This window comes from Tamandua tetradactyla, chromosome 7 (genome assembly GCF_023851605.1).
Source record: "Tamandua tetradactyla isolate mTamTet1 chromosome 7, mTamTet1.pri, whole genome shotgun sequence".
Classification (NCBI taxonomy): domain Eukaryota; kingdom Metazoa; phylum Chordata; class Mammalia; order Pilosa; family Myrmecophagidae; genus Tamandua; species Tamandua tetradactyla.
This window is the reverse complement of record NC_135333.1, coordinates 60,529,853-60,553,138: the sequence shown is the minus strand read 5'-3', so window position 1 is coordinate 60,553,138 and position 23,286 is coordinate 60,529,853. Positions and strand designations below refer to the sequence as shown.

Sequence of the window (23,286 nt, the reverse complement as noted above, 5' to 3'; positions counted from 1 at the left end):
GAGGCAAACGTGGGGGATCTGTTTTCTTCATACTTTCTTCACAGCCTCTAAGAAAACAGTAAGGGGAAACTTTCACAAGATGTTAAGGAGCCTTGGAAATTCGATTCAGAGGCATTTTCAGCTGGCCAGAAGAGCAGGGCTCAATCTCTCTAGTTATACACTTGCAGAAAGTTCTGCTGCCAGTGTGCGCTAGGCCCCATGCACAGGTGAGCTCAGTTAGTGAGGAGGGGCTAGAGGGGCCGGCAGGCCCTCTGGGGTTAATCACAGATGCACATGCAATGGGCCAGCAGACAGGAACAACACACTACCTTTGACGCATGGGAGCTCCTGAATGCCAAGGCGGGTGGTACATAAATCGACTTTTAAGGGGATAGCAACAGAAAACAAAACAAAACAGGAATAATAATAAAAATTAAAAAAAATTAAAACCAGAACAAATAGAAATGGAGCGAAATCAGAAGTTTAAAACAAATGCACAAGACTAGAACACATGATGATGTCATACAAAGTTACGCAGCTCTGCAGAGTGAGGAGCCTGGGTATGAGAACCCTGGCAAAGGCACATCAGGGCCCCCTACCCGCGACCTGAATAAGGCAGAGGTTTACTTTTCTGCTCACCTCTGTGACAACTTCTTCCTCCCTATCCTCCAAATTTTCTGTTTTTTCCTCTTTATCTTACATATATTCTTAAATTAAAGGGGTTTAAATATAGTACTACAGATGCTGTTTTTCCTTGTGAAAATTCCAACTGCCTCTTCTACCCGAAAGCCACCAGAGACAAGGACACAGACCACAGCCATGCAGCGCATATAAGCTAACGCTTTCTTCCAGCAGGTTGTCTGTACTGGCAGGGCCAGGAGTGTCCTGCCCAGGGCCCAATGGGTGGGGGTTCATAGCAAGCCTCCCTGGGTCAGGGCACAGGTGGACACTTCTTGATCATACACAATGAAAGGGAGCTCAAATAATAGAAATAACTGATGTCCACCAAAAACAGTTCAGATAGTGCTTTGATTTCTTCTTCTAATAACCCACGAGCAGAGCTTCTTGGAGGGCTGGCATTAATTGTATTTGCCAGCCCTCCACATGTGGGTGGCGACAATAAGCTATTAATGGCCAAAAGGCAGTAAGTGGGGGTGGGGAGTGCATGTGTCAGGAGCCTGGAGGACCTATGGGATGGGGGATGAGAGCTTCAGGGTGGACTGCGGGCTCCTGCTGCCTCCATGGCTTGTCTGCCCATCAGGGCACCACCTGGAGGGCCAACCCCATGGGGACTAACTAGTGTGGACTACTTTGTGTAGACATCCATTTCAAGAGCACACTGGCCTAGAGAAGAATAAGTTGGCTTCCTGGCAGACATTTAACATTAAGCCTGGCCCACTGCTCCCATAAACCAGGAGAGGGAGAATTCCATTATTAGAACGAGCCACTTAAAAAAACAAAACAAAGAAACGATCTCCCAAGCAGCATGTGGAAAACTCCATAGGAACAAAGTAACTACAACTAAGGAACAGCACTTAACACCCTTCACCTGTGGCTGATATGAAAATGGGGGTGGTAGGGTGGGTGACACAGCTGCCTCATCTTCACGGTTTCCTGGTATCTGGGGGTGGTAGGCAGCACCCAGAGTGACAGCACCATAGGCCCTTGCTCTGCTGACAGCCACTGAGCTTGGGCCTCGGCCACAGAGCTGAGACAGGAGCTGCCAGAGAGAATAGGCGATCGCCCAGGTAGATCTGACATCCTGCCTATTTGTTGTTTTTAAGCAGCCATATATGTCATATTTAAAAATCAGACTGAAGCAAAGAAAAGAGGTTACATGAAGTATCTCTTGTTGACAGAGCTACAGGTGAATTTTTTTAAAAATGTTTTATTTTAACTTTCTTTAGTAAATTAAAAAAAATAAGTTATTTTTTTGTTTTTTAAAGACAAAAGCTCTGCCTCAGGAATGGGGTCTCTTTACCTATCTGTGCTGTCCTAGTGAAGTCTGGTACAGAGAACTGCAGCACTGTTGGCAAGAGCCTACCCTCCTGAATCAATTAAAATTTCATTCTCATTTCTGGTCCCCCACTCCCTACACGTTTTATTCTGAAAAACTTCAAACAGAAAAGTTACAAAACCAGGACAGTGAAGACCTGTATGCCCTTCACCCAGACCTGCCAAATGCTCACATTTTACCACACGTTTGGTTTCCTTAGAACAGGGAAATTATCCTAATGTAACTACAGGACTATTATCATTTGCAAGGAATTAATTTGATAATGTGGAATTTGTTTATGTGGTTTAATCAAATATCCTCCATTGCCCCTAAAATGTCCCTTATGGTTGTTTTTGTTCTCTTTCTCTGCTTTAGGTTTTCTGCCTTGAAAACATGGGTGCCCGATCCCCACCGAGCCCAAATGAGGTCGGTGTCGATGTTGGGCAGCTGTGCCAGGACTAGTACAGTCCTTGGTGTTCTGCTGTGGCTCTACTTGGAGCACGAGTGCTCTGACACCACTCTGGTAGAAGGGATCTAGACGATAGTGCACATCTCATTTGCTGGCCAAGTGGATAGTGGGAAAGAGGGCTCCCTTTGCTCCCAGGCCTGCCAGGACAGTCTGCCACTCGGCATTAGGCAGAACGTTTCATTCATTAGTGGAGACCTGTGCTGGTTTGAAGCTGTTGTGTACACCAGAAAAGCCACATTCTTTAATCCTCATTCAATTTTACTGGGTGGGATCTTTTTTAATATTTCCATGGAGATGTGTCTCCACCCATTCGTGGTGGGTTGCTTACTGGAGTCCTTTAAAAGGGAACTATTTTGCAAAGAGCAGACAGAGCCCACACAGCCAGAGACCTTTGGCGATGAGGAGGGAAAGCATCCCCAAGGGAGCTTCATTAAACAAGAAGCCAGGAGAGAAAGCTAACAGACGTCCCCATGTGTCTTTCCAGCTGAGAGGGAAACCCCAAACTTCACTGGCCCTTTCTTTGGAGTTAAAGTATCTTTCTTTGGATGCCTTAGTTTGGACATTTTCATGGCCTTAGAATTGTAAATTTCCAACTTAATAATTTCTCTTTTTAAAAGCTGTTCCGTTTCTGGTATATTGCAAACTAAAATAAGACCCAAGCACAACAGCAACCATGGCTGGGAAACTGGTGCCCCAATGACACAGGCTGGCTGACCCTGGGCATGGCTGCCCCGAGGTACAGTGAGCTTTGCAGAGCTCCAGGGACTTCCTGATAGGCCTGCCACCAGCTCTGTATGAGGATATGTGTGAGGACTCAAGCATATAGATACTCAGATTAACAATGTTATGGCCTGGGGAAGCTTGACAAGGATCATGAAACCAGGCCTCTGGGAGACAGCATACAGAAACCCATACCTTTACTCGGGGTTAGCCTGGCTGTGTAGATGGCCAGGGTGGGACAGAGAGAGAGAGGGCAGGCTTTCCAGGACCCTCCTGAGAGGGTGGATAAAGAGCTAGCATTATAATGGCCGAAGGAGACACATGAATCTAGAATGATATGACAGGAAAAATGACCAGCTTGCCCCTAGGTTATGGGACTGGGTGAAGAAGGGCCCTGGAAATAGGCAGCAGGGGTAGTCTTTACTGAATAGGCATGTAGGGCTCAGGCCTGCAAGCCCTGCCTGGCTGGTCCTATAGCCCATGAATGGTCCAAGGCTCCCTGGAAGTTGACCAACAGGCAGATTCAAGCCCCAACCCTGGGAAGCTTTACAGAGAAGATTCATAATGTTCTGGGGGAGGTTTTCAAAGAAGGGAGGACAAGGAAGCCTGGAAGTGGCCCTGGAGTCAAGTGGAGAGGGGTGTGTACTTCCAGGGCCACCCCTGCCTTGCTGCCACCCCATCACTATGACAAACATGCTCTTTCTCTTCCTCCAACTTGACCACCTTGGACAAGGTTCTGGAAGCCTTTGGAAGTCAAGGCTGAACAAATACCTAAAGCGGCCCCCAGCACACGGAGGAGGGCTTCACAGAGAGCAGAGTGGCTGTGTGTTCTCCTAAGCCTGCGGTAGTGTGGGGCTGAGTTGGAGCTCTGAAACCCACTCACTGCACAGAGCCCAGGCCAGTGTCCTGGCTGCTTTCTTTAATATCAGATGATCTTCTCTAAGCCATAAATCCACAAAGCAGGCAGGACAAACTGGCACATTCCTCAGTGACCTGGCCTCACAGCATGACCCTCCCATCCATCATCCTCTCCCATCCTGGCACTGGGCCAGGAGCCCTTTAGGCCTTCTGTGTGGGTATGAAGGACAGCAGTGGACACTACATGGGACTTCCTGGATGATGCCAGGCTGCTTCCTAAAACTCCACTGAGGCTCTGTGCATGGGTTATTTCTGGTCTTCTTCATAAGAGCTAGACCTGGGGCCTCTTGCCATGGCAGCCACGCCCCTGCTGTTCCCTTAAGGCCCTCCATGTGGCTCTCCTATCTTCATGCAGGCCTAGCCTGAATTGGGGCTGCCCACTTGCCTGCCAGGGGTTCAGGAGGGCACTTACTTTTGCCCTTGGCTGGCTTTCCCTCCCCTTCTCATCAAACACAGACACTGAATGAAGACTGACAGTCAAGGCCTCTGGCCCTCGGTGGGACACGCATACCTCTCGTCTGGACTTCTGGGAGGACTTCTCGAGGATGTCGTCACTGGAGAGGTCGGAGTCCTCAGAGAAGCTCAACTGGCGCCGAAACTGCAGCTCTGGGGGAGTGGGAGGGAAGGCGTCAGGGCAGGGAGCAGCCAAGCAGCACCCTGAATTCTTCCGATTCTGATTATGGCAGTCGGCACGCTTAGATCCCAGGCAGGGTTGGGGCGCTCACACTAAACAGATGGTGCCCCCAAGGTGGCATGCTTGGTGCTTCCTGGCAGCCCTGACCCCGCTAAGCTCAAAACCAGGCCCACCCTTGGGATGCTGGGACTTGAGGAAGGGTATAAACCTCCAGAATCTCTCTCAATTGGTTTCCAGCATTTTTTTTTCTTAAGGAGGAATGTGTTCGGTGAGCCCTGGCCTAGTCACCACGCGCCTGAGCTGGGCAGCCCTGACCACGAAAAACGGCCCAACATACAGTCTGCCTGGGATGCCCTGGCATGGACGTACCTGCTCTCACGATGGGAGACATCTGCTTATGCCCAGAATCTACCGTGGCCCCACTGGAGGGGGTGCTGGAGCACGACCTGTCATCACCCTTCTTCTTCTTGTCCTTCCTGTACCCAGAGAAGACCGACTTCCACAGAGACTTGGGCTTGGTGGCGGCCTCCTCCAGGAGGCTTGGGCTGGGCTTCTCGGAGGGCCGGCCCTCACTTTTGGACTTCTTCTCTTTCTTGTTTCTACGCGGGGAGAAGAGCGACGACCGCTTCTTGCTCTTGCTGCTGGAGCCCTCAGATGAGGTGACTGACCCGTCTGGGCCCCCTGAGTCAGAGGGAGGAGAGAGGACCTCCTCACTGGTGCCCTCTGGGATCAGCGCAGGCTCCTCATAGCCTCTGACAGCAGGCCGTTTAGAAGGCTCCACGCTGAGTTCTTTGCCCTTTGAGGGGGCCAGGGATGCCCTGCAGGAGCCACTCCCGTGGGGCCTGGAGGCCCCGGCCACCATCTCCATACCCTTCATCCTGCTCAGCTGCTGGGCCATGGCGTCCCGTAGCGCCTGGCTCTTCACAGACTTCTCCCTGGCTCGCATGCGCTCCTCAGCCAGCTCCTTGGCCTCAGGAGAGACTAAGGGCAGCACCCTCTTCTGAGGCAGAATCCTGCCCTCCAGGGTGGGTAACCTACCGTTTTCCTTGGCCAGGGCTGCGTGGAGGGGCTTCTCGGAGCGGGGCCAGCAGGAGGGGGGCGTGAAGAACTTCTCTTGCAGACTCGAGTCTTCCGTCTGGTCGTCATAGGTGTCCTCCACGTCATCGGCGAAGGGGATCTCATCCACACTCTCCACAAAGGACTTGCGTACCTCTTCCCGGGGGAGTTGCAATGGCTCTCGGGGGGGCCGCATGAAGGAAGCAGGAAGTGGGGGTGGGACAGCTGAGGCCTTGAGCTCAGCCTCCTGATGTTCGTGAGGTGAGGAGGGCTTCCTGTGCAGAGTCGCGGGCTCCTCATCCTGAGGAGGGGGAGGAGGAGGGCTGGATGGGGGTGTGAGCATAGCGGAGTCTGAGGTGTTGAAGCTCTGGCTGCCCAAAGTCTTCATGTTGGAGGAGCTTCCATGCAGGCCCAGGCCCGAGCTGCTGGACAGGTCCTTCCGCTCATCATGGGAGCTTCTCATTTCCCTGTCAGACGGGGATTTGGGGGTTGGCAGAGAAGGCTGGTCACCATCTGACTTGGGCATGCCCAGCCTTTTAGGGATTGGTGGAGGTTTTAGAAGACGGAGGCCCTCGTCCTGAAGGGATTTCTCCACCAGGTAGGATTTGAGGGGTGCCAGCTGGAGGGTAGGTGAAGGGAAGCCGGGCTCAGGCCCCTTGCTCCGGTCCAGAGGGGTGAGCCCTAGGCTGCGGCGGATCTCCGCGCTTTTTACCCAAAACTCCTCTACCAGGTCAGTCCGTTTCAGAGCCTCGTCCAGCCTGTCCCTGGGCTCACACTGGTTCTTCTCAGAGACGGAGGCCAGGGGGGTAGATGTCTTGACTGGGACTGGCTGGAAGCGTATGGGGGATGTAGTGGGCGAGGGGACAGTGGTCTCGGAGGCAGGCTGAGGCTGGGAGCAGATGGGGAGCTGGGCACAGGGGCTGGTGGGGGCGGCTGGCGGGGACACTGGCGGAGGGCTGATTGCAGCAGGGGATGCCCTGGTGTCCAGCAGGGCCAGCGGCTGGCATCGGATGGGAGAATGCATGAGCTTCTGGCTGGTTGGGATGTTGGCACTGGGCTTCTCTTCAGGGAGCAAAGGTTCAGGGAAAAGGCACTCCTCTGGTGACTTCAACTTGCTGGCAACAGAGGCAAATGGGGCTTGGGCCCCCTACAGAGAAGGAAGGTGAACAGAAGCTGCTTAGAAGGCAGAGTCTTAACAATCAGCAAAGACCCCATTGGGGACCTTGCTTTCCAAAGGAACTGTGCTTGTTGAAATACATTCCTCTCTCCTCCCCTTCTAACTATTATTCAAATGGCTCCAGCAAAAATACTGTTTGCTCCATTTTTGGCCACTGTACTTAGTTTGAACAGATTGAGCCTTCAGGGTTTGGTTCATCCCAAACATACCCAATAATCTCAGTCCAATGAAATGAACACTGGCCCCAAGGAACTAATGAATTCAGCTTTCTCTGTCTCCTACCACAGACTCCCAGAGCTCAAGGTCCTTGATGTGCAAATATGGATGGACACTGTAAGATTTTAGACAGTGACTTATTACGGTCTGTATTATAATCAAATTGTCCTCTAGAAGCTCAAAAATTCCCTCAGAAACTCTTACACAAATCTTTCTGTCACCCCACCAAAGGGTCTCAGAATGCCCCCCACCCCCACCCATTTCACAGATGAAATCATCGACAGTTACACACTTCCTAAAATAAGACCAAATCATAAGCAGATCTGGGTCCTGAGTTCTGGCCTCTTGCCCAGATCCTTCCTCCAGAGAGCATTTCCCCACTTGTGATCCACAGAGCACAGCATGATGCTCTTATATGTAGCACTGTCCAATGGGTTCTTCCCATGTCTTGGGAATTGGGATAAGCAGTTCTATTTTTAATAGTCATGCGTTCATTGTAGCATAACATGAAGAAAAAAGTGCACCTGTCATATCAAACCAATGATTTCACAGATATTATTGCTTTAATTAAAAAAAACAAATTGATTTTAAGAAAGGCAAGATCTATGGACACAACAAAAAGAGTGAAGGGGGCAGTGGGTGCTAAGGTTTGGGGTGGGTAGGGAACCTCTAGCTTCCTTGCTACAATACTAAGCCAGAGCCCTAAGGCACCCCCTGTTCTCAAAAGCTCCAGAAAGCACTGAGGAGCAGAGAATATTTTCTAGGTTTCCTTCAAATGAGGCTAGGAGGCTCCCTCACATCGTATCCTTACAGTGTGCACCAAGGGCCCTAAGATGAGGGAGAGGTAGATATGTGCACTTGGGCCCCATCGGCTCTCTGTTCCCCACCATGAGCCCCAACCCAACCCTTACCTCTGCCAAAGGGCTGCGGACCAGGGAGAAAAGAACAGCCTGCTCCTGGGGGGACCGGATGGGGCTGGAGGCCTGGGAGGGCCCTGAAAGGAACGGACACTGGAAGTTATGACAGTAAACCATCCCATCCAGCCAGCTCGCAGGGCACACCCCCCTTGGGGGCCCTTTACAGAGGGGGGAAAGCAGTCAGAGGATCAAGATGAGGTAACTGTCCCCTAGGAAGGGGCTCCGGCCATGTTCCTGGGTCATTCCTCAGGCCCTTCTTCTGGAGGGAGCAGGTTCCCACAGAAATGAGGGGAGTCCTGGAGTGTGTTTTCCCAGAGCACTCCCTCCTTTCCTACTTTTTGTTAGTACAACTATCAGTGTCATGTTAACTCTTTCAGGTTTATAGTCTTTCTCTACATCTTCAGATGCACCAACTACCCTTTCCTATCCCCAAATAATACACGGGAAGGGACTGCTGGCCAAAGCCAGCCACAGGAGCTTGTGGCATGGACGGCAGGGGTGTGGCACCTAGCCCGCTGTCTTGAGGGCCTCACCCTTTGTATCACATACTCATGCTTCTGTGTTTCTCAGCACAAATGCTGGAAGCCACCTTACCTGCCAAGAACCCGGACTCACCTCTCTCCTGTCCCTTTGGTGTGGGAGGTGGCGTCTCCCTCTCATTCTCTGACACCTGCAGCTCCAGCTCTGCTTCTACCTCTTCCTGGTGCCGCAAGCGAAGCTCAGTTTCAGTGTCCGAGGGGACGTCGTCAGACCAGTGCTGATCTGGCGGAGGGTGGGGAGAGCAGAGAACCCAGGGCACATCTTGAGTGAGACCAGGCTCCTTCCCTAAGCTCCCACCTTGCTCAGACCACAGTCACCTCAGATGGCCAGTGGCCTCACGTCTGCTGGACATCCAGACCAGGATGTGTAATTCAAGTCCCACCCAGCCCTGGTGACAGACCCTGCCTCCTGCCCCTTAAGAGCTTCTGAGGGCATGCCAGCCCCGCTGCCGGAGCCCAGTATCCTCTCCAACATGGTGGTCTCACCAGCGCCTGTGGCACTCCAACCTCTTTTTACAAACCACAACAGTGACACACTGACCATGGTGGAAAGGAAAACACTGGGGTACCCGGGGAAGACTAGTCCAGCCTCAGGGCCTTGTGTACCACCTGAATCCCTACCCCCACCCCAAACCCAGCCTTCCCTGCTGCCAATCTCCTCATTGACTGAAGGAGATCCTGCTCCTCCTTCCCTGCTAACTACACTGTAACTTGTGAAGTACCATCTCCTTATATCAAGTTTTCAGGAGGCATTTACTAGGCCAAAGGCTCTGTATGAGGCCTCCAATCTGCTGGAGTTCTCCACCTGCATTAATGAACAGCTACGCTGAATGACGGCCGAGGGACAGGTGAGACAGGACATGTCCCAAGTGAGAGGCAGAACAAGGAAGGAACTGATAGCATCTTGTGTTTGCATTGACATATATTTTAGATCTTCCCTGAGCTCAGTGTGCCCTGGCCCTGCTCCGCACAGAGGAACAAGGGCTTCACCAGGGCAGAGAGAGGAGGCTCTGGGGTCCCCGTACCATCATCCAGCTCAGCACCAGTGTCCCCCGTGTCCCCATTCTCCGCTGCCTCCCCTTCTATCTCTGCAGGTTCCGAGTCCACATCGTCCTCCAGGTCATTCTCATCAAATGGGACTGTAAAGCAGAAATGTTCAAAGAACGGAAAAGACAGACAGACAGATGGACAGACAGCCTGCCTCTACGGGTGTTTGAAAAGGATCCCAGTGCTCTTAGGGCTGGGAAGACCTTGAGGAGAAGGGAGGAAGTGACTCTGAAGTGTCTGGATTTGGGCTCCACAGCAGAAATCAGTCAGACCAAGGCATAGTGGGGAGCTGAAGAGGGCACAGGGCCCCTGTACAGCTCAGGGCCTGGTCATCTTTCCTCTCTTCCTCCAGAGGCTACTGCAAGAGTCTTTAGTCTGGGGAGGATGAGAGGAGAAAAGCTACTTCTCCAAGCCTGACAGTGTGCAGACCACTTCCCAACTACCCACCTCAAGGGGGCCATTTCTAACTCCCATCTTTTACTGACAAAGCTGGAGTCTGACGTCAAGATGATCCATTTGCTCAATCTGGCATCCCTGCCACCATGGGTGTGTGTGTGTATGACACACAATGAGTGACCAGCAAGGCCCTGGAGGGCACTTCCCCTCTCACCCGGCAGAGGCGGCAGCCTTGCTTGGGACACTTGGTTAGAGCACAGGGAAAGAGATGAGGGGTATACGTAACATTCACTGTGTAGAACTGAAAGAGGCCCCTCAGCACCACAAAGTGAGGGCAACACACATTTCAACTTCATTTCTCTGAAAAGCCAGTTCTCTCTCACACACACATCCTTGCTCACTTAGAACCCACACTTGCAGTTTAGAGTAAGAGGAAGCACTTGAGAGAGACACTGAATGCTGCTTTAGAGGGTGCCATGAAGAACAAGTGCTATCAACTGGGCCCCTCCGTCAGAGCACCATGGGTCTGTCTCTTCTGGAGTTCTAAACATGGCCATCTTCCTTTCACTCCTGAAGTTTCTTACTTCAGGAACCAGGCTTATGTTGTGATGTGCATATACAAGAGTCTGCGGCTCAAAGCCCAAGGGACAGCCAGAGGAATGAACTGCACAGTTGGATGCATTTCCTAAAATGGGAGAGGGTAGGCCACATAGCCACCAGAACACCTGAAGTCTCCTCTTCCTAGCACAGATGAATGCCAATGCACCCAGAGCCTTAAGGCCAGAGCTGGCAGAAATCCTACAGCTGGCTACCTCAAGGTGTGTGTGTGGGGGGGGGGAGGGGGTGGGGGGGTTGGGAAGGGGATGCCACTGGGAAGATGGTGGCAATATTTTACTTCTTGACTTAGGCAGTAGTTCCACAAGTTTTTGTTCCTCTAATAATATCTTAAGCTGGAGACTTATCTTCTATTCATAGCTTATGAATAATAAAATGACAGCCTGGAATGAGTTTTTGGAGAACTATATGAAACAGACATGGAGTACAGGTTATAGGACAGATGGCAGTTTTTTGGGGTAAGTTCTGGGTTGGCAAATAACATTACATTCCTCCTTTTGAGATGCAGAGTTGCTGATGGGTCTGCAATAATGGCATTAGCTGGGAAAATGCTACTCAGGGGAAAAGCTACTCAGTCACTGCCATGGATCTATAAGCTTTGTGGACTGACAGAGCTTTTGGTCACTGAGGAAGACTGTTCATCAAAAAATTAGGGACTGTGACTTAAAAGGCTCACCATCATGAGGCACAAACAGAATCCCCACCCACAGGATGGATTTTTCCCCCACCCACGAGTACCTATTTCTTCAGGGCTCCCTACTCATGCCTAAGCTTCGTATTTTGATATTGAGTTCCTCATTGAACTACGCCATTTATGAGAAGGCTTGGTGGCCTCTTTTCCCACAGACCTTCGCCAGTCAACAGGTTGTCTGCAGGGTGGGAGGGGTTGGTCATCTGGCCCGCCATGGACTCTTCAGAGACTGGTGGGCTAAAGGCTCCATGAAAATACAACCTGGGCGGGTGATGCCCGCTGTGTCTACTGGATGAATCTGTGAGTGCTGGGCAGAGAGATGGAAATTCTATACTTGTGTTGGCCAGCACAACGAAGTAAGCACAACAAAGACTACTACTTAGGACTCTCAGGCCTGGCAAAGCTCTAGGAGTCCCAGCCTTGCAGTGGGTCTCTTGCTTAAGAGTTTATTCTAAGAAATGCCTGCTGTAGACTCAGAAGGGTAAGGAGTTGACACTCCTTGGCGTACCCTGAGAGAAACAATCATCACATAGATCAAAAAACAAACAAGTGAGAAAAATCAAGCAACAGCAGCAGATGTTGAAAGAGATGCAGCTCAAGGGGTGTATTAAATTCTGGTTAAGATGGAGCGCAAGGTGCCATAAGCTGCCACGCAAATGGATGAGCCGCAACTATGAAAGCCAGGAATCACTGAAACACTCAGCTCCTGGTTCCTTTCCACAGCCAAGTGGAATGGAGTCACATCTCAGCCTCGTCCAGCCATCCTAAAGATACAGACTAACTAGGGAGAGTGATCAGTTGTCTCTGTTCACTGACCTATATGCCATGTGAAATCTTCTCTTGCTCTTCAGGACTGAGGGAAGGTCCCTCCTGACGAGTGTGTAAGGATGCCTGTGTGAGCGTGTTTCTCATACTGCTGGTGTGGATTGTGGAATGGGCTGAGAAGGCTGGTGGCAAAGGTCTATGGACTCCAAACCCACCCACCTCAGAAGTAACTGCTGGGACAACCAAGGGGCAGCACTGCCCTTCAAGAAGGGGGACTATTTTTTGGTGGTCTTAATGGCAACCATTAAAGGGTAGGGGTGGAAGGTGTACCCCCAACACTTAAAAGGTGGAGGCCAAGGATGTTAAAAAGTCTTGCATTAGGAAGAACTGTTCTGTCCCAAAGGCCAATAGCCACCTTGTTGAGAAACATGTCTTCAGAAAAATCCAGGAAGGACAACTCATGGTTTTCACTTATCTCTCAGCCTGAGTACCTAGAGATACCTGTACCTGTACCTCAGTAAAGAAGATTTCAGATATTACACTTGGTTATGCCAGACTTGTCCTTCTACCTAGACCTGAGCAGTATCCACAAACCCTTCTTTCCCTCCTGTTCACTGTAATTTTCTCATTAATTCCCTTTGAATTCTGGCTGTTTCCTTCTCTGATACTTTGGTAGGTTTCTGGAAGATTGTCTGTTTCCTTCACTTTCACAGCTAATCACTACCCAACCCAGTTTCTACAGACCTTGAACTGGAGTGCTAAAAATGCCCCTTTAGCTTTGGCCTTTACCCAAGTCTAGTAGAGAAAATGTTCACCTCTGTCCCAGTGACGATGTGGCTGCACACTACATCTGGCGTGTGGGCCTTGAGGTGAGTGCTGGTTTGTGAAGAAGGGTGCCTCGGAGGCATGCACGTGCCCCCCACCCGTACTGGCTCTGCCCTCCACATGCACTAAACACAGGGCCCAGCCTGAGTGTTAGGTACCAGCAGAGCTGCGAGAGAGAGAGGTTATGGTGAACAAGGATGGGCAAACATCACCAGACTACCTCCGGAGACCGTCTCCAGCCAGGCCTGCACTGCTGCGCGGCGGAGGGAGGGCAGGTCGGGCACTGAATTAAAACAGACGATAAAGACCAAGTTAACACAGGAAGAAGCGTTTCCAGTGGAGGAGAGTGGAGATCATTCCTGAAGTCCAAACAGAAAAGAAACTGAGATGGCATCATGAGACCATGGTGCAGGCAGGCACCGACAGGGTAACAGTTCTGCCGCTGGCCTCTGTGTTGGCACTGGAGACAAGGGCACGGAGGAGGACATGGGTGAGGGTCCACCAAGGCTCAGGGCTGTGAGCTGCCCTACCTAGCTGGCCATCTCTCTCTTCAGTACTCTGCATTGCTGCTGGGTGTTTATGCTGCTGCAAAAAACAGTTAGCAGATGTTGATTTTGCCTATTGGGTGGTGATCTGGGCAGATCAATTGTTCCCATGAAATTCTGTGCTGCACCAAGGTGGGGACCATCGTGCAGCATGTGTGGCCCACAGATACCCTAAGGGAAGTGAGCAGGAGGCAGAAACTGAAGACAAAGGACCGTGTTGGGGAGCAGTGTGTGTAGAGGATGGGAGGGATGGAGGAGATGGCAGCCCACATACCCCCCCAGTCTCCATTTTTTCCCTTTATTATTCATCCTTGAAAGAAGTCAGAATAAGATTTTCTTCATCCTAGGGAGGAAAAACAGGGCATTCAACCTAAAACCTTGAGCTGGAAATTGTATTGTGACTTTTGTGGCCTCCTTGGTAGAAATCTCTTCCTAAAATTTCACCTGACACTAAATACTACTGAATTGTACACTTTAAAATGGCTAATTGTATGTTATGTGAATTTCACCTGATTAAAAACAAAAAACCCTTCATTTCAGTTCAAAATATGCTCTCCCACCCCTATCCTGGCAACACACATTCACATCCAGACACATTCCATAAGGAGAGCACCAGAAAATTTTACAAAGTGGGGAAAGAGTAACCTTGCCTAGTAAGATAGGAGAAAGAAATCAAAGTCTTAGTTTTCGAACGGTCAGGTTCATTTAAGAGTGAGAACCTCTTAACCTACAGAGACCTTTATCGATCCTCAAACAAGAGTCAAGGGCAGGTGTCACAACTAACATCAGGAAAATTAAATGTACTATTGGCTTTTACTTTTGATCAAACTGAAGGGCTCTGGCCCTCCTAGAAAAATCTACTGCAGCAAAGACAGGGGCAGCAGGCATGGAGGTCCTCACTGGGGACTGGAGCACTGGGCATGAAGCAGTTACCTCCAGAAGGAGAGGACTCAGAGGTGGGCACTGCTCTCTCCTCCTCCTCTTTCTCGTGAACGTGTGTCCAGTGCACATCAGCCTGGATCTCCAAGGGGTCAGCTGGGTTTAGGATCGGCTGTAGCCTCTGCTTCCCGGCTGGGGTAAAAGGTTAGCGGGGTGGAGGAAAGGAAGGAGGGGAGATGGCAAGGGAGGGGAGACAGGGAGGCAGGAAGGAGAACACAGACAGTGAAGGGAAGGAGGGGACAAAACACCATAGGAAAGAAAAGAGAAAGAAAAATTACAGTGTTGGCCAGGAACAGTACGAACCAGAAGGCAAAAACTGAGAATGTGCACGCACACTCACATAAAGAACTTATACTCATTCAGCTGGAGCCAGCCATTTCAATTAAGAGAATCACACATTCCAACTCAGACACAGAACTTTCTGATGCTTTTTTCATCCCAAACTGCATTTAAGCACCCTGAATGTCTAGTTGGAAAAAATGAGCAGAGCATCTGGGCCTCTGAAAAGCTATCTCCCTAAAGGTGCACATGCTCTGCTGTCCCCCTGCACAAGGAAGTATGCCTGGGGATGAAGCCTGTCCATGTCCCTGTTAGCCATGACCAGGTGCTTACCAACTGCCTTGCAGATGATGTCTCCTTGGAAATTTAAGCCAAGCAACAAGAGAGAAAGGTAGGACAGGAAGTGACATTCTGCCATCAACTAGGCAACTCACATATGAGAAAATGACCCTGCTGGTAAGATTCAGTCTTTTCTTCCATTATCAGAGAGAAGAAGGTCGCCTTCCACCATGGGCCTCATGCTGCATGCTGGGTCTGGTGTGGGGGTGGGGGGATGCAGGTGGGGATGATGCTGGGAGAGGAGGCTGAGCTCAGTGAACCCCCAAAGCTTTGGAAGCTTGTGGCAGGACCAAGACCAGCATTTCTCTGTTGTTTTAGAAGCCAAAGCCCTTTCCTTAAAACTACATTTACCGCCCCACTGATCTCTTCTGGACACAAGACCTGGTTTCTCAGTTAAATGAAAACCTGCCAGTGACTCCTTTAGATTATTCTCGCCATCAGAGCCCAAGAAATGTACATGCAGCCCCTGCCCTGTGGGCAACTAAGTTAGTGCTTAGACCATGCTGTACAATTGGGTTAAAATTAAGGAACAGCCAGCCATTGGGGTGGGAGGGAACTCAGGGAAAGAGGAGGGCTTCTCAGGCAGCAAGAGCAGGTGCCACTTGATCTGAAAGCTCCAGGGTTCCTGACAAGAGCCAGCCCCCCAAATGTCCATTCCACTCCCCACCTCCCCACCATCTAGTGGGACCATCTGGCTTTAGCTTAGGTCTCTATAATGGCATCTGCTTAACTTCCAGGGGCCGAGTGTGTACGATGGGCAAAAAGTACCGATAACATCACTAAATTTGGACGCTGATGTTGTTTTCTGCCATCTGTGGGATTTCAGCACCTCATTTACTGCTTTACTGGTTCCTATAGAATCGTAGACTTTTTCTAAGGTTGATTTGCCTTTATGGGGCTGAATCAGGCCGAATCACCACTATGTCACCAGAAAGCCTGAACGTCTTAGAAAAGACTTGAGGATGGCAAGTGAAAGAGTGACGTAGAGGGTGGGCCATGGTGGCTCAGCAGGAAGAGTTATTGCATGGCCCTGGGTTTGCTTCCGAGTGCCTGTCCATGTTAAAAAAAAAAAAAAAGAGTAATGCAGAACCTTTCACTATCCTCTAAACAATAAAGGAAAGAGAGCTATTTTTCTCCTGGGTACTATACTGCTGTATGCTAGTAAGTGTGGCCGTGGAGACTTACAGGGCTACAAAGCTGGCTTCTCCCATTCTCAAAGAAGAGAGGCACTGAGCACAGCTTTGCCACCCTCAAGAGCTATGACTGAGATGAGAGCTTTCCTGCATTAAAGGGGAATCTGAGTGTTGACCTGAGGGTACCTTGCAGCAGAACACACAAAGGGGACAGAGCAACCATGTTCCAGTCTTCTCTGACTTTTCTTTGGACTCACATGCCAGCCAGGGCAGGAGCCTGTCCAGCTTTGTGCCAAAGCCCAGCAGTAAGGCTCCACAAAACACAGCTTTTTTCATGTGGGACCTGCTCTTGGAGGCAGATTTGGGATGGCTGTTGGGGAGCCAGGGTGGAAGGTGGGCAAGGGGGAAAGGGTACCTTTACTTGTACCCGTATCTTCTTCCTCTGAGAAACACTGGAGCCTCTGGCCTTGCAGGAGTTCTTTGTCCCAGGGGCAGTACTCCCCTTCTACAGAAGGGGGAGCCAGACACCCACCAGTAGCATCAAGAATCCCGCCAGGGGACAGATGGAAAGAAAAGGGAATGCAGGGGAAGAAAGAATGGAAAACAGAGAAGTCTTCAGCAGCAAGGCAGTAATGTCCTTTCACAGTCTCCACAGACATCCAAAAGAAACATGCACTCTGTGCTAAGGACAAAGGCTCATGGCCAGAACTCCTAGCATTGGGCTGAATTTGTCGGTGTGTACCTCTCTAGTTAAAACCTGTCCCCTGTAAATTTGGGCCTGACATGAGTTCCAGGGCCAGGAAGGAGAGTCTGCATGAGGACAAGCAGAGAACTCAGCTGACAGAGACCAGGCTTCAATCCTAAGCTGTGTCTGCAGTAAAAGCCACGAAGCATGTTAATCTTCAGATGGGATGATGATGTCTAAAATGGCACAAACCCAATGCGCTTCCCCAGATGAGCAGGGAGTGAACTCAGCCCTCTGAAAACATGGAAGCATGATGAGCCTGTGGACAAGCCCCGGCCATGAACTCAGATAGCAAAAAGGGGTGCCCTCCTGCTCACCCTGACTCAAAAGGCTCCAGGTCTCAGCTACCTTCCAGTGGGAGTGACATGGCTCCCCAAGGACCAGCCCAGGAATGGGAGCTGTGCCTGGGAAGGCTCTATGGTTAGTCTGTGCCCCATCCTAGCTGTGCCAGAGAATACAGACCATGTAATGGGGCTGCACAGCTGAAAGCATGTGATTTCAGGAATAGCAGTGAGAAGTGGCAGAGTCATCTAGAATTTAATCTGCTTCTCCAACTGGCAGCTGGGAGGAGCTGGGCCTTAAAAGCCCTCGTCCTTCTCTCCCACCCACCACCATCTCTGCAGTCATGAGGGGAAAGAATGACTCTTTCTCTCTTCACAGAAGGGAGAAGGAAGCCCAACAAATCTGAGTTCATCACTCAGGGTTACACAGAGCCAGATCAGGAACAGAAGGGGAAAATCTCCAGCCCAAAGCAAAAGAGAATTTCAGAACCAGCCAGTCTACCCAACACTGACTCTACACTGAGGAAACTGGGTCAGAAAAGCCCCTTGCACCACATACTGTCAACTGAACCCACCTACCAGGCCCCTAAGCTTACAGTCCCAATCCTCAGTGATGGTGACGCTGAACTGAGAGGAGATTCAGTGCTCTGTGGTCGCCAATATTCTAATATTTTCTACCAGGGAATCTTCTAGAAAGCTGAATTCCCCTTCTCTAAAGAAAGTACATTTCTTTAACTGAAGCTGAAGGGAAAAAAAGAAAATGAGGAGATGACAAGAATGAGTAATTTGGATGAAGTCCTTGTGCTGGCCCTTGCAATTTCTGATAAGACTGTATACCAGAGACACTGTCACCACTGCCGACAGTCTGTCGGAAAATGCAATGCGCCCTCCTCTGCTCCCTGGGCCCGTGGTATCTGGGCTCTGTGGGGGTGTGCAAAAATGGCTCCAGTCACCCAGGCGGAGCAGACCCTTAGGGAGGGGCCGGGGCAGGGGTAGGGGTAGGGGAAGAGATTTTCTTCTGACCTTCACTAGACTCCTCCTCCTCATCATAGTCTTCTTCCTCCTCGTCATCATACTCCCCCTCCTCCCCGTCCTCCTCTTCATTCCCAGGCTCGTAATCCTTCAAGGCCTCGAGCTCCTCCTCGCTCTTCCCTTTCAGGAGAGCATGGATCCTCACAGCCTCCTTCCAAGGAACACCGCCCAGGTCAGAGGTGGGCAGCTGGGGCTCCTCCTCTTCCTCTTCCTCCTCCTCGTCCATGTCAGACTCAGAACTGCTGCAAAAGCACAACCACACAGTCAGTGAGGGAAGGGTAAAGCACCAGGAGGCCACGCACAGGGTGGTGGTCTCAGCAAAGTGCTGCTGACAAGGCAGGACACCAGGATTGTTGTATTTGGGTTGGTAACTCCCCTTTTACTTCCTATAGGATTTAAAAGGCAAAGGCATAAAATGTAATGAGAAAGCAGTGGTTTGGGACTCATGATGTAGACATGTAATTTGTGACAAGAACTACTGGAAGGTGGGGGGGAACAGAGGGATACAGAAACACAGTTTGTATATACTACTGAGGTTAAGTTGGTATCTAAACATAAGATTAATGAATTTAGGTTGTTAAATTTAAGCCCTATGGTAACCACAGACAAAAAAAAATATCAGAGAATATGCAAGCTCTAGAGACAGAAATTAAGAGTCTAGGTTGCCAGGGGCAGGGACAGGGGAATGGGGAGTTAATGCATAACGGGAGAAGGGTTTCTGTCTAGACGATGGGTAGGTTTTAGTAATGGAAGGTGGCGAGGGTATCACAGCATTGTGAATGTGATTAATCCCACTGAATAGTGTGCTTGGAGAGTTGAGATGGGAAAGTTTATATTGTATATATGTTCCCACAGTAGGTAGGTAGATAGAGAAACAAAGAAGGGGAAATAAAGAACAACTAAAAAGACAGTGACAATTAAATGCAATGCACAATCTTGGATGGATCTAACAAGGGAGGAGAAAAGGCTCAAAGGGATATGATTGAAATATAAAACATTTCTTTAAAATAAAGAGTGGATGTAAGGGGGCAGAGAACTAGACATAAACATGTAAGTACCTTCACAAGCCCACACCAATGAACAGTTCTACCTGGTGTGAGCTTTATTCAGTGAACCTCAAGTCCCCTGAGCCTTCAGAGGGCACAAGCAGGGGGCAGTGGTCTAATTGTGATATAAACTCATGATCTTGGGACTGAAGAAAGGAGAAAAAATCTTCCAGCTTGATCTACGATTTGGTTTGAGGAGCTCACATTTACCGGACTGGGGCCAGGTGGAAGCCTCTCATGAGACCTGTGGGTGCAAAGGGGAAGGAGCAGAGCTGCTGAGAGGCCTCGCCTGAAGCTTAACCATGGAATGAGCTAGCAAGTGAGGCTGAGGATGACAGCAGATTCAATTGTATACCCTGAGACCCTGCTGTGTGCCAAGGCCTGAGCTAGAGGCTGTGGGGGATGGATAGGTAAAGTTGCAGCAAAGTCACCATTTACTGCAAAGCTACTGCACTAGGACTATAAGAAAAGGTGTGTGTGTGGGGGGGGTGGAGACAAACATGCCAACACCCTTAGGGGCATCACTTTTGACAACCAGCTGGTTCTTCTACCACAGTCCCCATGGTAGCACAGAGACCAGTTCAGCTTCTAGTGGGAAGCAGTCCTCCATGCAAGGACTCCCAAGACTTAAGCAAACCAACACACATTGGTCTGCCCTTTCAGGACCCACGTGGAACATTTCACCCACTTCTCCTGCCCCGTACAGAGAAGCACTATAAGGGGTGGCCCCTCAACACAATTCAGTCCTTACAATGCTGTGGGGTTTCAAGGCCTGAGAAAATACAAGGTGTGCAGTGCTTGGGGAGGGACGTGGGCTTAAGCAGGCCAGGGGAACTGTGCCCTCATAGGAAGGCACTGGTGACCTCTGGTATGTGGGAGTCCAGCCCAATGGAGCTTTGGGTATAGAAGACAATCAGGGATGATAGGGTTCTTTCTCTACTCAGTGCCCAGGTGTGGAAGGGTGAGCCCAGGAAGACCCTACAGTGAGGCCCACCTGAAGTCCTTCATGCACACTGGCTGGCTCGCTACTTGCTAGCTGTGTGGCCTTGAGTAGATCACTTACATTCTCTGAGCCGGTTTCCTCTTTGGCAGGGAGGTAATGGTGATATGTGCCCGTGGGCATGCGGCAGATATTAGGGATGACTGCTTTTCATCAGGCTTATGGTGCACAATGGAGCCAAGCCATTCAATCATGTTTACTCAGCGACACATTCATTTGTTCACTCAACAAACATTTTGGAGCAGCTACCAAAACTCAACCAGTAGATACAGAAATAAAAAGACCCAGCTCCCAACTATAAAAAGCTCAGTTTAGTGAATCCTGCTTCACTTATCCATGTTCACCCACTTAACATGACCTTCTACTTACAATGCATTTGCTTGATGTCGTAGGGAATAAAAGGTCATCAAGGGGAGAAAAGGGGAGAGAAAATGCAACCACATACTGATAAGGTAAGGTAGAATATAACTGGTGGGGATGGAGGGCTGAAAGGTGACGATTGAATTTAAGACCATGGAAAGCTTGGCATCTGAATTTTGATCATTTTTCAGCATTTCCTTTACTTTTTTTTGGCCTCATCTTCACTTACTTTCTTACTGACAATAATGTGTGACTTAGTGTGGGTCATTTCACATTTTTGCTATAGGAACTAAGGATGAGGGTACCTCCCATGCTCGCCTTCAATCAACTTCAATGAGTTGGTGACCCTTCGGGGGTAGAGGGAAGGACATCATGTCCAACCTTGCCCCAGCAGTCAGCAGGCCGCAGGGACTGTGTGCAGACTGTTAAAAGGCCTGTTCTGTTCCTTGCACTGCATGGCAGCCTGGGGACAGCTGTGCTGCACTTAGAGGAGACCGATGAGGCTCACTCACAGCTCTTATGCCACCCCAGTTAGTTTTATAACAGCTCCAGAACCATGGGAGCATAGCAAGTGAGGAGTAGAACATGAGAAAGAATGCAGAAAGATCAGTCTCACTTTTCAACTAGAGCCAAGTACCCGCCTGAAGGGCCTAACTACTCACATCCAAAGAGCTGGCCTAGCAAACCTGGCTCCTCTGCTGAGGGGCAGAGAGAAATCCAAGAGGCCCCGCCTGGGACTTCTTTCCAGGACTTTGCTTCCACAGGACCTCACAGTGGTCTGGCCTTTGGCAAGGCAGGAGGTGGGTGCGAGGAAGAAGGAATGTGTGGTGCAGCCAACACCCCTGGAACTATGGCCTATAAACTTCCTAAGTAGGATGAATCATAATATCAGAAAAAAATATGAGACAGGGAACCAATTTCTCCCTTACTTTTGGAGAAGTGACCTCTGAGGATTAAGAAAATGCTCAAAATAGTTGAGGACACAAGCCCCCAGGAGAAAGGAGGCAAAAAAAATCCAGTACTTGAGATCATCTTCCCGCATGCCCCCATCCGTTTTGGCATTTGCAGAACTATACCCTGCAGGATTATCTGGTCTGAGTCTGCCTCTCCTTGACTTGCACTCTCTCCAGGCAGGGATCAGATCTGCTTTGCTCACCATGGTCCTTCTCATGGTGCCTAATGGCGAAGAGGGCAAAAAAATGGGCTAGTGACCACAAAAGGCAAAAGCCAGCACAGGCTTCTGCTTACTTTCAGAGAGGCAGAGAAACCACTAGTGGTCCCTTACTAGGTGTCTATCAGGAGGAAATGTCCTGTCCAGTGAGAATAATTTGTAGCAAAACCCTCCCTGCTGCAATTTATACACAGCCCTTCACCTGCGAGAGCTTCCCTGAGCTTTCATTTGCATGTTGTATTGAGGTGATGTCGGGGTCTGGTAGGAGGAAGCAAAACCAAGGGGTGTGTGAATGTGACCCTGAAAAGACAGGATTGCCATGACTGAGAGTGCCAAGCAGTGGCTCTGCTGTACCAGGAGAGGCAGATGCAAGTGGGACAATAATCAGTCATCACAGTGACCCCCCCCAGACCACACTGACCACCTTCCCGGTGGCACAATGTGCTTCTGTGGATGAGCTCGTACGGTTGCAAAACAACCCTGTGCTGGAGCCACTATCTTTATTCCCATTTGGCAAGTAAGGAGACAGCTTACAAGTGGGATGACTGAGGTGGGGAGAAGCCAGCATCCCCATACAGAATGCACCGTGCCAGGCTGCACCCTCCTGAGTGCTTCTCTGAGAACAAGGACAGAGTTCTTTGGCCCCTGGAGCTGACCAGGTGGCAGGCCAGGAGGAAGACCGTGATCAAGCTCAGGGCTGCTTGGGGGTCAGTCAGGAGCAGAGACCAGGAAACTGGGCAGGCTCTACTCAGAATCATGTGGGCCTCTGGTTGGAATGCCACTTGAAGTCTCGGGGTGGTTTTTGAGGGCAAATGGGGAGGGATGTTTTTCACTTTAAAATGAATCCACTAACACTCAAAATCTCTGCACACTCTGAGTTCCTCCTTGGGCCCCTCCCATGACCTCACCCATGCCAACTCTGTACACATGTCCCTGCTAACCAGACCCGGGAGGAGATGCATATCGTCCAGCAATGTTTTTTGGTGGAAATTTAGCCCATTCTGGATAGGCATGGTGCCTAGCGATGGCTCATGATCCTGCTTTGGTCAGGAAGGGTGCAGAGGCAGGGTAGACCAGGCAGGAAGACCATCCTTCACTGACTGCTAGCCAGGAAGTCATGGCTTTTCCTGTGGTGTTGCTCAGATGGAGTGCAGGCCCATGGGCCATCCTGCTGCTGACCTCTGTAACCTTAACTTTCCCTGCTGAACCATGCACCTGCTGGCTCCACACCTCACAGACTTGTTCTGTAGGGGAGTGAATGTGTGAACAAGTAAAGATCCTGGGCAGAAGCACACTGCAAAGCATGTCAGGGATAACAAGAACTGTATTATTTAAAACAAGCATTATTTACAGGGTCTCTTCCAGATCATGAACCCCTGCTCCTGGTGGCAGGGAAGGGCTTGGGGGAAAAAGGTCCTTTCTCATCAGAGATATTGGGGAAATAGAGCCTTAGGGT

At 50.2% G+C, this 23,286-nt stretch overlaps 1 protein-coding gene across 5 annotated transcripts in view; it reads right to left on the bottom strand.

The window, feature by feature from the left end:
* The window catches only part of MICAL3 (microtubule associated monooxygenase, calponin and LIM domain containing 3), a 191,721-nt gene that overhangs the window by 23,222 nt on the left and 145,213 nt on the right, over window positions 1-23,286 (bottom strand). For 3 of the 5 annotated variants that reach the window (XM_077169549.1, XM_077169550.1, XM_077169548.1), the window contains 9 exons: window positions 18,245-18,495; window positions 14,439-14,576; window positions 13,181-13,243; window positions 9,647-9,760; window positions 8,698-8,844; window positions 8,077-8,159; window positions 5,086-6,919; window positions 4,594-4,688; window positions 309-359 (listed from right to left, as the gene is read on the bottom strand). In XM_077169549.1, the coding sequence (XP_077025664.1) occupies window positions 309-359; window positions 4,594-4,688; window positions 5,086-6,919; window positions 8,077-8,159; window positions 8,698-8,844; window positions 9,647-9,760; window positions 13,181-13,243; window positions 14,439-14,576; window positions 18,245-18,495 (2,776 nt within the window). Of the gene's footprint in view, window positions 1-308; window positions 360-4,593; window positions 4,689-5,085; window positions 6,920-8,076; window positions 8,160-8,697; window positions 8,845-9,646; window positions 9,761-13,180; window positions 13,244-14,438; window positions 14,577-14,597; window positions 16,701-18,244; window positions 18,496-23,286 lie in introns of those variants that run through there. The other 2 variants (XM_077169551.1, XM_077169552.1) reach the window with 2 other exon arrangements.